General features: G+C 36.5%; 2 protein-coding genes across 5 annotated transcripts; one reads left to right on the top strand and one right to left on the bottom strand.

The window, feature by feature from the left end:
• Window positions 1-2,691: 2,691 nt before the first annotated feature.
• Window positions 2,692-5,490, top strand: LOC116196669 (calcineurin B-like protein 4). Of its 4 annotated transcripts, XM_031526530.1 has the most exons (9): window positions 2,692-2,903; window positions 3,649-3,755; window positions 3,859-3,941; window positions 4,009-4,068; window positions 4,159-4,267; window positions 4,356-4,408; window positions 4,572-4,652; window positions 4,731-4,843; window positions 5,065-5,490. In XM_031526530.1, the coding sequence occupies exons 2-9, from the start codon at window positions 3,686-3,688 to the stop codon at window positions 5,132-5,134; spliced, it is 639 nt and encodes a 212-aa protein (XP_031382390.1). In that variant the 5' UTR covers window positions 2,692-2,903; window positions 3,649-3,685; the 3' UTR covers window positions 5,135-5,490. The 4 variants fall into 4 exon arrangements, 1 of the variants encoding a protein (XP_031382390.1); XR_004154869.1 differs by lacking the exon at window positions 3,859-3,941 and having other exon boundaries at window positions 3,649-3,758; window positions 4,009-4,267; window positions 4,356-4,652; window positions 4,731-5,490; XR_004154870.1 differs by lacking the exon at window positions 3,859-3,941 and having other exon boundaries at window positions 3,649-3,758; window positions 4,009-4,267; window positions 4,577-5,490.
• On the bottom strand, window positions 5,313-7,262 carry LOC116196661 (GDSL esterase/lipase At5g08460). Its single transcript, XM_031526520.1, has 5 exons — window positions 6,641-7,262; window positions 6,358-6,485; window positions 6,035-6,274; window positions 5,674-5,929; window positions 5,313-5,574 (listed from the first exon to the last, which is right to left on the bottom strand). The coding sequence occupies exons 1-5, from the start codon at window positions 7,017-7,019 to the stop codon at window positions 5,339-5,341; spliced, it is 1,239 nt and encodes a 412-aa protein (XP_031382380.1). The 5' UTR covers window positions 7,020-7,262; the 3' UTR covers window positions 5,313-5,338.
• Between the last annotated feature and the right edge of the window lie 6,027 nt (window positions 7,263-13,289).

Genomic DNA, 13,289 nt, shown 5'->3' on the forward strand with positions numbered 1-13,289 from the left:
GACTGCATTATGGAGCCAACATTTGCTAGAAAAGCTATGAACTTATTCTCCAGACCAAATTCCTGAATCGTTAGCAAAGTTTTTTCTGGAAGAAATTCAAGATTTGGAAAGAATATGATGCCCGGTTTATCAAAGGGAAGCTCCGGGAATTCTGTGTTTCCTATGTACTTCACGAAAAATAAAAACAAAAGAAATGAGAGAGAGAGAGAGGAACCAAATTTCCAAATTCAGTTGGAATAAGCCAGATGATGGTTGAAGAACTTTCAGTCCCATATTCGGACAATGAGGTTCCCACAATTTATGCTTCGGCACATGAAAGAATTTCCAGGAACCTCCATGAACACTCGTTTCGAAAGTGAGCTGAATTGAATTCGGTCATCCCCGAAACCAGCCAAAGTCGTGTTTTATGGGATCCGGAGTTGCACATGACAATCACAAATTTGGTTCTTCGATACTATCGTGAGAATGCCTATGACAGAATAGACGGTACCTGATTCCCTCTCAACTTGGGCCGATGGTTTCCAATAGCTGAAAGGAGACGAGTCCACATAACCAAGGCATGAACAGTTCCCACTAATCTATATACTTAAGCGAAAGGAGAGCTCCAAAAGGAACTCATCCTTTACCCAAATATCTCCCAATGATATATGATACGATAAAATATTTTTAAACCCCATTTCTCTCCTCTTTTTTAATAGTAAAAAGAAATAAATAACTTTATTAAGAGAAACTTATTTTGATTTCATGTACTTTCTTTCTCTTTTTTCAGGGTGCAGTATTATATTCGAAACTCAACGGACTCCGAGTAATTCACAAGGGTGGCACAAGAGAAATGTTGGCCTAAAGCGAAAAATTTATGTAAGCCCTTAAAAACCTGTTCGTTTTAGCATAAAAAGTTTAATAAAATCAACACGAAATTTTTATTTTAATTGACAAGTAAATTAATAATTAAAATTTTCATAATAAATTTACCCGAATATTTTATTTGAATCATTTTCAATAATTTTTTTCTTTCTTTCATCAAGACAAAAGTAAAAATTATTAGTGAAATCACCAAAAAATGAAAGTCAAGTGGAGAAATGAAGAGAAAATTTGACAACTTACTCGATAAAAAAATGGATGACTGGAAGAACAAAATTAGGTTAATTGAACATTACAAAGGATAAACAAATTCGAATAGAACAAAGCGAATGAGAAATCACACTGATGAACAATCGTTAAATTCTTCCAATTTAAAAAGTCACACTTATTTGTCATTTACACCGTGTCAAAGAGCTACTAAATACTGATGAATAATGGTAGGAGAATTAATAGGCACAATCTTTAAGATGATTTAGCATTTTTGTTGAATTTATGGATATTGATGGATAGAAGAATTAGGAATTTTGGAAAAAAGTGAGTAATGAGTTGATGGTTTATAGTGAGAAAACTAAAATTGATGAATTAACTATCTTAAGTATGGGCTACTATGAAATTAATTATGTTAGAGTTAAGCTAATTAATACAAATAAGGAAAACGAGACTTATTAGGAATTAGTTTGGCAATTAAATTTATTATAGATTAAGTTAGGGAATCCAATAATGGGCAAAGACCCAAATCCCATTTCAGGACCCCATACGATGTTACATGAGCGCCACGTTGGATAAATTGGCATCGGCAGAAATATGACATTTTGTCCCACAGTGATGAATCCCATTTAATTATGACTTGTGGGCCCATTTCTTAGAGAAAAATGTATAATAGGAAAGCATTGCTCTTTGAGACTTAAAAAATAAAATAAAACAGGAAAGATGCAATGGCACACTCTTCCCACTATAGGGGTGGGGGGGAGAAAATCGTCTTGGCCGGCCTGGAAAAATAGAGCATTGCAGATGCTTTTAGGGTTCTTATGAAATTAATTATATTAGAATAGGCTAATTAATACAAATAAGGAAAATGATATTTATTTGAAATTAGTTTGGCAAGTAAATTTATTATAGTTAGGCAATTTACTGTTAGAGGCCTTAATCTATTGTGGAAACAAGTAAATCTATCATAAATTAAACAAGGCAAATTAATTTTAAGGATATTGCTTAAAATTGTAGGCCTAAAGCAATTGCTTTATTTGCCAAGCCATAGGGTCGACCTTGATAATTCAGTTCAAGCCCGGTTGACCCATTGAGAGGTAAAATTCTCGCAATCGTATATTTTCTCCGTAGGCAAGACTTGAACCCGAACTGTATTTCAGAGGAAGTGCCTATTCACCTGAATCAATTTATGTTGGTTCACATTCTTTCTTTACTAAGACCATCTTTTATTTTTTAATTATTTTTCAGGACATCATCTAATCTACCTATTCATTTACAGTTTTTCTTACTCTTATCATCAGCCAATCCCACAAAATCCTCAATTTCTTATCAATTGCTTTTCATTTTAAATCATTTTTTTTCTTATTTGAAAAGAATTTAAATTTAGTCAAGAAAAAAGGACCACGACTTTTTAGTTGCGAAATGTATACTTTTTAATGAATAATACATGATGTGATACAATAATAATAACTTTGTAATTTAATTGTAAGATATGATTATTTAGAAATATTATCATATAGTCCACAACGAAGCGCAAATGAATTATCAGGATGTATAGATATAGTTTTACCAATATAAATTGGGGGAGGGGCATTGGGCAGACGTATCACATCTTCCCGCGTCGAGAGAGAAGCTCACCAAGACCCATCGTTTCTCTCTTTCTTTCTTTGTTTCTTTCTCCCCATGCCAAAATTCAAGGTTTCCAACTCTATCATGATGAATTTGAGACTATCTCAGTTTGCCAATTAGGCCATAGCTTCTCTTTTGATATATTATTATTACTAGCTTAGCCTCAGAGAGACTGGCATCGCTCGAACGGCCAGTCCGCAGCGAAGGTATATTATTTCCCGATCGTTTAGTAAATATGTAGATTACCAGTTTCCACGTTTACCCATCGTACATAATTTTCATTAATTAATGACCTAATTAAGATCATGGGTGCTATGATAAAAAAAAATTAAGATCCTGCGTATATGTAATGGTAAATTTTATATAATATAACAATATAATAGTCACACACTGCCCGGTTCTTCTCCTTCTCTTTCCCTCCTCTCTCGCTGTACACATCGGCACAATCACATACGAAAAAACATTGAAGCTAGCACATGCCCATCACACATATTTTGAACTATCATTGTGAATCTACTGAATGCGCATGGACAATACATGACGGAATAGAACTCATTTAGATAGATATATTAATCTCGATTCATTTATTGGAGCTTAATAATTTCATGAACGATAAAAAACCAAAATCACAACTAAAAATTTGTGTGCATGTGCAAAATGAATACGTTTCATTTGGTTGTCATTTGATTTATTTTTTTTTTGGTGAAATCCGTCAAATAATTAATTATTATGTCATATTAAGAAGAAAATGTGGAGGCTGAAAGATTGCGGAAGGAGGCAACAGCCCGTACTTGTCTTAACAAAAATACATTTTTGCTTAAACTTTTGGTTGCTTGTAAGCCTCGTGAACGTCTAAGATCCAAACTTCCCGTATGATGCCAACATCTAGAAGTTGGGGTGCCACATTATATAACTGAACATATTCTTCATTTGCTATGTATTTTTGTACAGACAGCAAAGGGCATTGCATATATTACAATTCCCCTCAATGGGCTGCGTCTGGGGGAAGCAGACACTTGAGCACCAAAATTTCGCTCTTCTTGCTGCTCAAACCTGCTGCTGTAAGCATAGGCCCCTGCTTAGTCGCTCGGCTGAAATAAGCTCGGGCATCGACATTCTCTACATTAACATTCAACGCTGTGGATTCCACTTATTTTTAACTTGTTTTTCGTTCAAATTCAATTATTTACGTGCTGTTCAAGAAACTGAGCAGTTCCTTGGTTGATGATGGGCTCATTAGCAAAGTAAGCTTTCAATCTTCCATGCATAAACTGTGGATGAAGTAAAGACTGAAAGTCCCTTAACTTGCAGGATGAGTTGCAGCTCGGCTTATTCAAGAGCAGGAAGAAGCAAAGTCTCTTTGCAGATCGGGTCAGCTATGATCACAAATTCAACACTTCTCATTCTCGACCACTAATCTTGTCGTTCCCCACTTGCTGCAATATTCCTCTGCTTTCTCAGATCTTCAAGTTATTCGACTACAAGCAAGACGGGGTGATAGAGTTTCAAGAATTTGTTCGTTCTTTGAGTGTCTTCCACCCTGCAGCTCCTCAAGAGGAGAAGGCTATCTGTACGTAGCTTTCGCATCGTTTTGTTTAAATAACGTGCATCAGTGTATCATCGTAATCATAATAAAAGATAAAATCCTGATCTTGCAGTCGCATTCAAGTTGTACGACACATGGGAAACAGGCTTCATTGAACGTGATGAGGTAGAAAGACGAACTCTCAGACTGCGGGACCCAAAAATCCTATAGTTAATAGTTAATGCAAAGATGAAAACTTCCATTGAGGTGTCATCACGAATTGGACTCAGTTTTTTCAAATATTATACGAGGTTCGAGCTACTATCATTTTCAAATCACATTATGCAAGGTCAGGGAATTGATTTCGGCACTTCTGGAGGAGTCGGATTTGGTCTTTCCAAGTGATATCATTGAAACAATCATCAACAAGGTACTGCTATTGCTTGCAATGGTAGCAACCAGAACTTAATATATGTACCGCATGATTAGTGACGTATAGTTTTTATAGACATTTGAAGACGCAGATTCAAAAAGAGATGGAAAGATCGACATTGAGGAGTGGAAGCAATTTGTTACCCGAAATCCCTCGGTACTGAAGAACATGACGATCCCACATCTTAAGTAATATCCTCTCTCTATCTGATTATGGGGTTATAACAAAATAATGCATCAGTCGGGTTTCGCACTGTTAGATAAGAAGTTTGCCCGGTTTCATTCCTTATGAACAGATTGACAGCAGATATTGGATCCCTTCGAGTCAGTTTAAAAAAAAAATTGATGGAGCTCAAGAGTTTTCTCCATTCTGAATCGAGATAATGATCTCGATAAATCCTCCTGTGCAGGGACATCACGACAGCATTTCCGAGCTTTGTGGTCAAACCAGAGATCGAAGATGATCCTAACATCTCTTAGAAATCTGTAAAATCAACTTACAGTTTCATATTTTCAAAATGACAGCGACCACGGACTACATCATTTCGAGAGACTACACCATTTCAGCATACAACAAAAACAACCGAGACTAAAATACAGCCGCGGAAAAACAAGCAGCAGTCATTGTACATTTCTCGATACTACAATAGCCAAAAAAGCATCCTCTTACTTTGTCACTTGGCCCTATGGACGACCAGTTTGGGCCACCATCTGCTCCAAGTTCATGGGGTAGCACATGTTCGTGTGGGATCCATTCCACACATTATCCGCAAGAATAGCATTCACTGCATCAGTCGGGTGGAATTGGTCCCACCATATATGGCTCGAAGCATTAACACAAGCCATCTCTGGCGATAAGCACATTATCCACCCATTATATCTTCCCAGGCCGCAACATGCGTCAGATGTGACCTCGAAACCTTCAAAAAACCAGTACATTAGTACGAGTCACCACATAAAGTAACCTCGTTCAATATAGCGATTCTATTTCTATGATAACAGAAACTAGGTGACCTCACCATATCGTTCGTGATTCTTCATTATGTCCATCGAGCCTTCAAACACATCGCAGAAGATGACCTTCCCGTCAGGGAGATCTCTATTCAGCTCCCAGACCATTCGTCTCATGACAAGGTTGAATTCCATCACCTCGTCATTAATCTCCTCGATGCACTCTCCTTCCTCGCTATTGTACTCCCAAAGGTAGTGAGGAGCACAACCAATTGGTGCCAGCCCCATCACCACGAACCTCCTCACGAACATGTTATGCAAGTTCTGCAGTCATTAATACAAAACTTCTTAATTCAACAGCCACAAAAATCAAATATAGATAGATTTCTGTTTGCGTCACAAAACGGTTATCTTGGGAAAATATTAAACCTTGATTTCCTGCCTAACATTTGATGCCAAGAACTGGGCGAAGCCCCACGGGAGGTAAAGCTTCTGAACGCCCGACTCGTTCTGAAGATAGTAATGGATGTAATCATTGACCCCAATGGAGATATAGACCACCGACTGGGAGATCAGTTTGGCAGTGGAGTCCTCTCCCATCTGTAGAATGAAATGTTGAACTGTATCGGCTAACTGTTGGACCTGCTGAGAAAAGGAGACGTGCTGACCCTGCAATGAAAATATCCAAATGATCTTTAAATATATGATGATATCGAAAGTAAGAATTAAACTGTAAGGTACAGTGCAGATACCAATTCCGACCCACTCGAGAAGATTATCCCGGAGGCTGCAGAAGCAAAATTCACACCGTGCATCATGTCCTTAATGGACCCTGTCTGTCCGAGATAACTTGGGACGAACGGGAGACCGAGTTTTAGTGCTGTAATTTGAAGCGAGTAAGGTCCAATGAGAAGAGTTCTTGAAATTGAAAAGTATTCAATAGCATGTTCTTGAAAAGATAGATAGAAAATATCATAAAATGAAGAAATTGAAATCGATTGAATCAAGAAACTGATTACTGAGGCCAAAACTCACCAAGATAATCGACAGGGATTCTCCCATTGGAGAACCTCCCTGTGGGGCTGTGGGTGTCAAAGTCGCGCCCGTAAGGTGGACGGTCGGCCCGAGCAAAGGTGCCAAGGAAGTTGTTGGTGCCGCAGTCCACGGAGGAATCGCCCAGCACGAAAAGGGCAGGCACCAGTGGCCCCGGCAGAGGAGGAGCAGGGGCCGGCGCTGATGGCTGTGGCGACTGTGATATGGGCGGGAGTGTGAAGTTTGTTGGGGTTTGGGATAAGGTCTTGGCAAGCTCATTGGGGAATGGGAGGTCGGCGGCGGCAGTCATTGGCAGATCAGTGGCTGCTCCGGAGGTGACGACTACAATGAAGAAGAGGAGGAGCGGGAGACTGATGGACATTGTATGGACGGAGGCGTTAGAGCTGAAAGAGAGAGAAGCGGCGGGAGATGGTATGGCGGGAAAATATTTTGCCGGTGGCGGTTATTCTAACCAACTTCTGCTCCCATCCCTTTATCTTGGGATTTTCCTTTTCCATTCACAAACTACCCACCAAAATTGTTTTATAGGGGTCTATTTGTACATGGTACATGCACTCGATCGACTTTGAGTCGCCCGGAATTTTGAGTCTCCGACTCCGATTTAGTAAGGAAACATAGGAAGAATTAGAAAGAGTTATGGATTTATAATGAAAAGAATGCCCATTTGAGCAGCGACGGGGGATGGATATCCTAATCCATGAAATTGGCAGTGTTAGTGTCCGTAAACTGCAAATGGATTACTGTTGAAATTATTTCAATTTTCAAGGCTACACTTTATATGCTATAACTAAAAAAAGAAAATACCCGTTCACTGATTAAAAAAAGAATCAAGCATTTGGTCCAAGGTTGGAAGTGGTAAAGAAGTGTCCCTTCAACTCCAATGAGTTTGGTCTAGTGATTAAGGATGAGTTCAAATATCCATTCGATCCCAGATCGAAACCTCTTGAAGTTACTGGAACGCATTTGGCCTGATTATTCACATTATGTATCGCCGGGGGTTCATGGAGCCACGGGATTAATTTCGCGAGACCTGAACACCCTGAGTTAACCAAAAAAAAAAATCAAAAGTGTCCCTTCCAACAAGAGTTTGAGTAAGTCTAGTTGCGACATCAAAGGTGCTTATATTCGGGTTAAGGAGGAAAAAGCTTGTCCATAATGGCATTACTAAGCCCAGATACAAAAGAATTGGGCAAGGCCCAAAGAAAATCACGGTTGGAGCAAGTTATGTACCAAGAGCCTTACCAATACGGGTTGGTCCAAACGATTTAATATTTGATCTTCTTAAATAATGTATCGACTTCAAGTTATATAAATGGAGAAAATCTACTTTGAAAGAGCTTTAATTTTTAATAGACCGATCCGACTCGAATGGATTAATCAAAACCCATTGAACTTTCAGATACCATGATGCATACCAAAATACGTATCAAAAGCCTCCATTTCTAATATCGAAATTAGGGGACCAATATTGAGTCTGGAATGGGTGCAACAAAGCAATCTGCATATGAAGCAAACAAATGTAATCGTAGATTTCGTTTGTTTCTGAGAAAATATTTTATGGGAAAACAAATTTCACATTTTCTTATGTTTAAATAACACAAAACTCTTTAGTCAACAGGAGAATGTTTTCGGTCAACCTACAAGTTAAAGGTAAAAGTAGGAAAAATGAATACATGCAAAAATTTTCGAAATTCACTTTTCTGATGGCGCAATTCTCTCTCTTTCTTACCCGACCCACTTGACACATCTCTCCATGCATAGGAAGACATTTCCTTGGTATCCTCCCAAATATGGAAAAACTGAAAAATTACACCGCACATCACGATATTTTAAAAAAATTTCACCACACAACATAACGTTAACTTTCCATCAAGGGGTGGACGAAAAGCTGACGTGGCCCAATTTTTTGGATTTCTCGTGCCACGTGGACTATTACAGGCCAATTTTAATATTTTCAATTAAAAAAGAAAATTGATGCCACTAATTGTAGGGGGTGGAGGGCCGATTACGGGTGCTCCAATTGCAACTGTCGCCCCCCAATCGAGGTCACCGATGGCATAAGAGGTCGCTGGCAACCTCGATTATGGGGGTGGAAACCGCAATCAAATCGTTACCGACAAAATCAAAAAAGTCTCAAATTTAGGTTTTTTTTTTTTCCGGCTATGGGACTCTCAATTATGGTCCCCACCCCACAATAGGGGTCGCCAGCGAAGTAAGAGGTCACTGGCAACCCCGATTGTGGGGCAGTGGCTACCGCAATCGAAGCTCGTATCCCCTCTCTGTCTTGGGGTCTCAATAATGGTGAAAAATATTGACCAATATTGCTCACCCACTAGTCTTGACTCTTGAATAACATCTCGATGAGGAAACTTACAATTCAAATTTTAATTAGTTCCTACTTATTAATATACCTTAATACTCATGACCGAAATTTCCTATATTCCTATATTTTTCTTTTTTTAAAACTCCCACATATCTTCTGTAACCGAAAAAAATAATCTTTTTCAATCCTTTTGCTTTGATTGTAATTGAAAAAATTGTACCTTATTAATCTCTTCTAGTATCAGTAATTAGGGAAATTTTAATATGATCACATGTCAGTTAATACATAGACCATCCATCCTCGAGATCCATGCGCGGTGAACGGTCCTGACCACGGTGTCAGGTACTAATATGCAACCTAAACGATGAATTTTCTGCCTATTAGCCAATCAGGAGAGGCCACGTCTGCACTGACAACTGTTTCAAACGGAGATATTCGCAACGGCTAGAGGAGCGTCATCAGGCATTGGGAACATCTGCCACGTGTGCACTGTAGCCGAAAGTGGGATGTCATACTTTCTGACCCCACCTAAAGTCTACGAGGGGTCCCACACTCAAATTTATTTATTTACCAATTATCACTAGATGGCGGTGATTTTTATAATTTTTAACTATTAATACAACACTATATATATAGATATAATTTAACCTTAACTAGTAACCAGAGTAAATCAGTGACTTTGTTTCCATCGTCGCACCAAATAGAATTAGAGTAAACTGACAAATTGATTTGAAATGCATGTTACATTAAATTTGATCTCAAAATTTTTTTACATCAAATTAAACCTTGAGAGATTAAATGTTCATCAAATCCGACCTCAAGAAATTTTTTACATCAAATTGAACATTGAGAAATTAAGTATACATCAAATTGAACCTTGAGAGATTAAGTGTACATCAAATTCAACCTTAAGAAATTTTTTACATCAAATTGAACATTGAGAGATTAAGTATACATAAAATTCGACCTTCCGTCAGAATACCGTCAAAAAATGGATAGAAAAATCTGATTTGACATTCAACAGCTGATGTTGCATTATTTGATTGTTTTCTGTAATTTTTTTATTATTCCCCATTTATGTTTGACTTTAAAAAAGTATTTCTTACAGTTCCCTTACGTTTTAAGTCGGAGGCGGGAAAAACTTGCTCCTCCCGCGAGCGTCCTCCTCGTTGGTGCTCTCGGCATATACTCGCCAATCGCTATCGCCGTAATCTCTCTATCACCCTCTCTCTCCTTGCCTCTAGCTCTCTACCCCGAGAGCACCGGCGATTGAGGAGGACGTGCCGGGAGGAGGAAGTTTTTCCCGCCTCCGACTGAAAAGTGAGGGAACTGTATGAAATACTTTTTAAAACCAGACATAAATGGAGAATAATAAAAAAAAATGGAAGAAAACAATCAAACAATGCCACATCAACTGTTGAATACAATATCAGAATTTTCCATTCATTTTTGGATAACATTCTTATCGAAGGTCGGATTTGATGTACACTTAATATCTCAAAGTTCAATTTGATGTAAAAAAAATTTTGAGGTCTAATTTGATGTACACTTTATCTCTCGATGTTCAATTTTATGTACACTTAATCTCTTAAGGTTCAATTTGATGAGGTCGGATTTGATGAGGTCGGATTTGATGTACACTTAATCTCTCGATGTTCAATTTGATGTAAAAAAAAATTGAAGTCAGATTTGATGTAATATGCATCTTTCAATGACCAATTTATCAATTTACTCAATAGAATTAACAATGAAGCGTTTTTTTATTTTATTTTTATATAAACTATTATTGAGAAGTCCAAGCTCGAATAAGTTTTAAGTTTATTGAATTTATCGAGGTATGAAAATTTTCGAATAAGCCTCGTATATTTACGAGGCTTGAGTACAAACATTATTTTAGTCATGCGGATGCATAAAATACGTTAGATATATATATTGTATTATATATTATCCAAGTAAGAGTTTTTTTAAAAAAAAAATTCTTATTCAAATTCTCTGGTATACTTTCTTTAATTACTTTTGTTTTCATATCATCTAATCAAACTAAATCAAATTTAATTTTGTTATCAAATGCCTTGTTAAGCTTCACTTTGCTTATAGCTCCACATGGGAGTGTTCGATAAGCAAAAGGAAACTGGACAAGGGAACAACACGTATAATTATGGGGGAGCTTAATCGGTCCAGTTGAACATAATCGACTACAAAATGAATATAGTCGACTGAAGTAAAGTGCAGTTGACTATGTTATATTTCCAGTCGATTATGTTACATTATCGACTATGTTTAACTGGACTGGTTTCGTTTCGGGACGGAATAAATTTCCATGATTACGGTGATGTGGTCCGACAATAACGTACATAATATTTACTGCCATTATCTTTACTTTGTCAAGGGGTCATTTTTTGATATATATTATTTTCTCCAATTAGGAAAGCAAAATGTCTAATTCAAGGCATAGATAGCACGAAGTTTCGCCAAAGCTAGCTAGGGGATTCTACTAAGAGGATCTATAAATTACTCGATGTCCTTCGCTTTTTAAGCTGCAAATAAAGAATCAAGCGCTCTATTATGTTTGATCTATATCAACATAATCTTATGCTAGCAGGTAGCAGCAGAAGGAATCATCCACGGCTTAAAGTTCCACACTCTTTTTTTTTTTTTTTCTATAAGTACAATTTGAATATTTTTTTTCTTTTCTATTACAAAGAATGCTACAGATTAAAGGAATAAGAGGAGTTCTACTACTGAGTAAAAAAATAAAAACTACAACTTATTAATTTTAAATTAAGGATGATGTTATTTCACCAATCCCTCTTTTCTTATTTACTAAAACCGTTTCAAGCTTAGGGAACATTATTACAATTATATCTTTCCCCAAAATAATGGCACGGAAAGAAACCATCGAGGCACGCAATCATGAGGCTCTGCTTTTGGTACGATGAATCACAATGCATATGCATTGTTTCCACTAGTTTTCTATGTTTCGTACATGCAAACCCAACTTTTTTTTTTCTTTTTTTTGGGTTTCTTCCTACTTTTTTGAATCATTATCACTTTACTTTGAAATGCAAAACCCACATTCAATGACTGAAATTGCAATCGATTAATAATACTTTTGCTTTGATGAACCTTCCTACGAAGCTTGCTAAGCTAGACTACTTTCATAGTGGAGTGTAAATATATATGACCACCCTTACATATAAAAATTCACTCAGGCCCCTTTACTTCGTTATATTTGTCATCTCCGAGGACAATTGTAAACAAGTTCATAGATATAGTCGACGGTCATGACTTTGCTCTATTTGAAAACGAAATTAAATTTAACCTAACTTCATTTTACTTTTTCCTCAATTCAATAACATAATCATTACTTTTTTTAATCTTTTTCTTCAATTTAATAATAAATTATCTCATATACTTTTTATTATCTATTATTATAATTAATTTTTTAATACTAAATTCTCCTAACTATTTATTACTTTTCCCCAATTTAACAATATAATCATTATTTTTTATCTTATTCTTTAATTTAATAATAAATTTTCTCATTATTTTTGTCTTTATTTCGTGAAATCAAATAAAATGATAATCATTCTCCATTACACGTAGTATGATCATGATACGAAACAATTGAGAAGGACAGACTGTCAATTAAGAATGACAATTAACCTTTATTAACAAGGACAGACTGTCAATTAAGAATGACATATATTACAAATGATGTACTAATGTTGCCTGTCAAGCTCTGTCCAATAGGAAATTTATGGATGCCTTCTTTCATAATACATCAAGAACAAATACATACGCACTATTGAGAATATTGGTCGCACATGAAAAAAATGAATCAGTATCCATTGAAAGTATTCATACCAAAGTCTCATATAAACTAATAGATATTGATTAATCTTTTTTAATGCGAGATTAATATCCTCAACACGTTTTTTTTTTCAATATGAAGTTAGATTATTTTTTTTTCAATATGAAGTTAGATTATTATATATTATTGATCTCCAATTAATTGTATTGTACTCGAATAATTTATCAAACGGGGCAATATTATTATACATCAAGGTGTTGGAGGGGACAAGACGAGAAGAATACAAAACACTGAGGCGGCAACGGCAATAGTGGAGTCTGCTTTTGAAGATTTGTAATGAGATTCTGAGACCCCTCTCATTAGCCACGGCATGTCACTCGCACCCCAAAATTTTATATATTAATTAACTTATAATTAATTATAATTTTAAAAAGGTAATCGTGGCAAATATATATGCATAGACAAGGTTTTCTTCCAATATTAATTTATACGGA

This window comes from Punica granatum, chromosome 1 (assembly GCF_007655135.1).
Source record: "Punica granatum isolate Tunisia-2019 chromosome 1, ASM765513v2, whole genome shotgun sequence".
NCBI lineage: Eukaryota > Viridiplantae > Streptophyta > Magnoliopsida > Myrtales > Lythraceae > Punica > Punica granatum.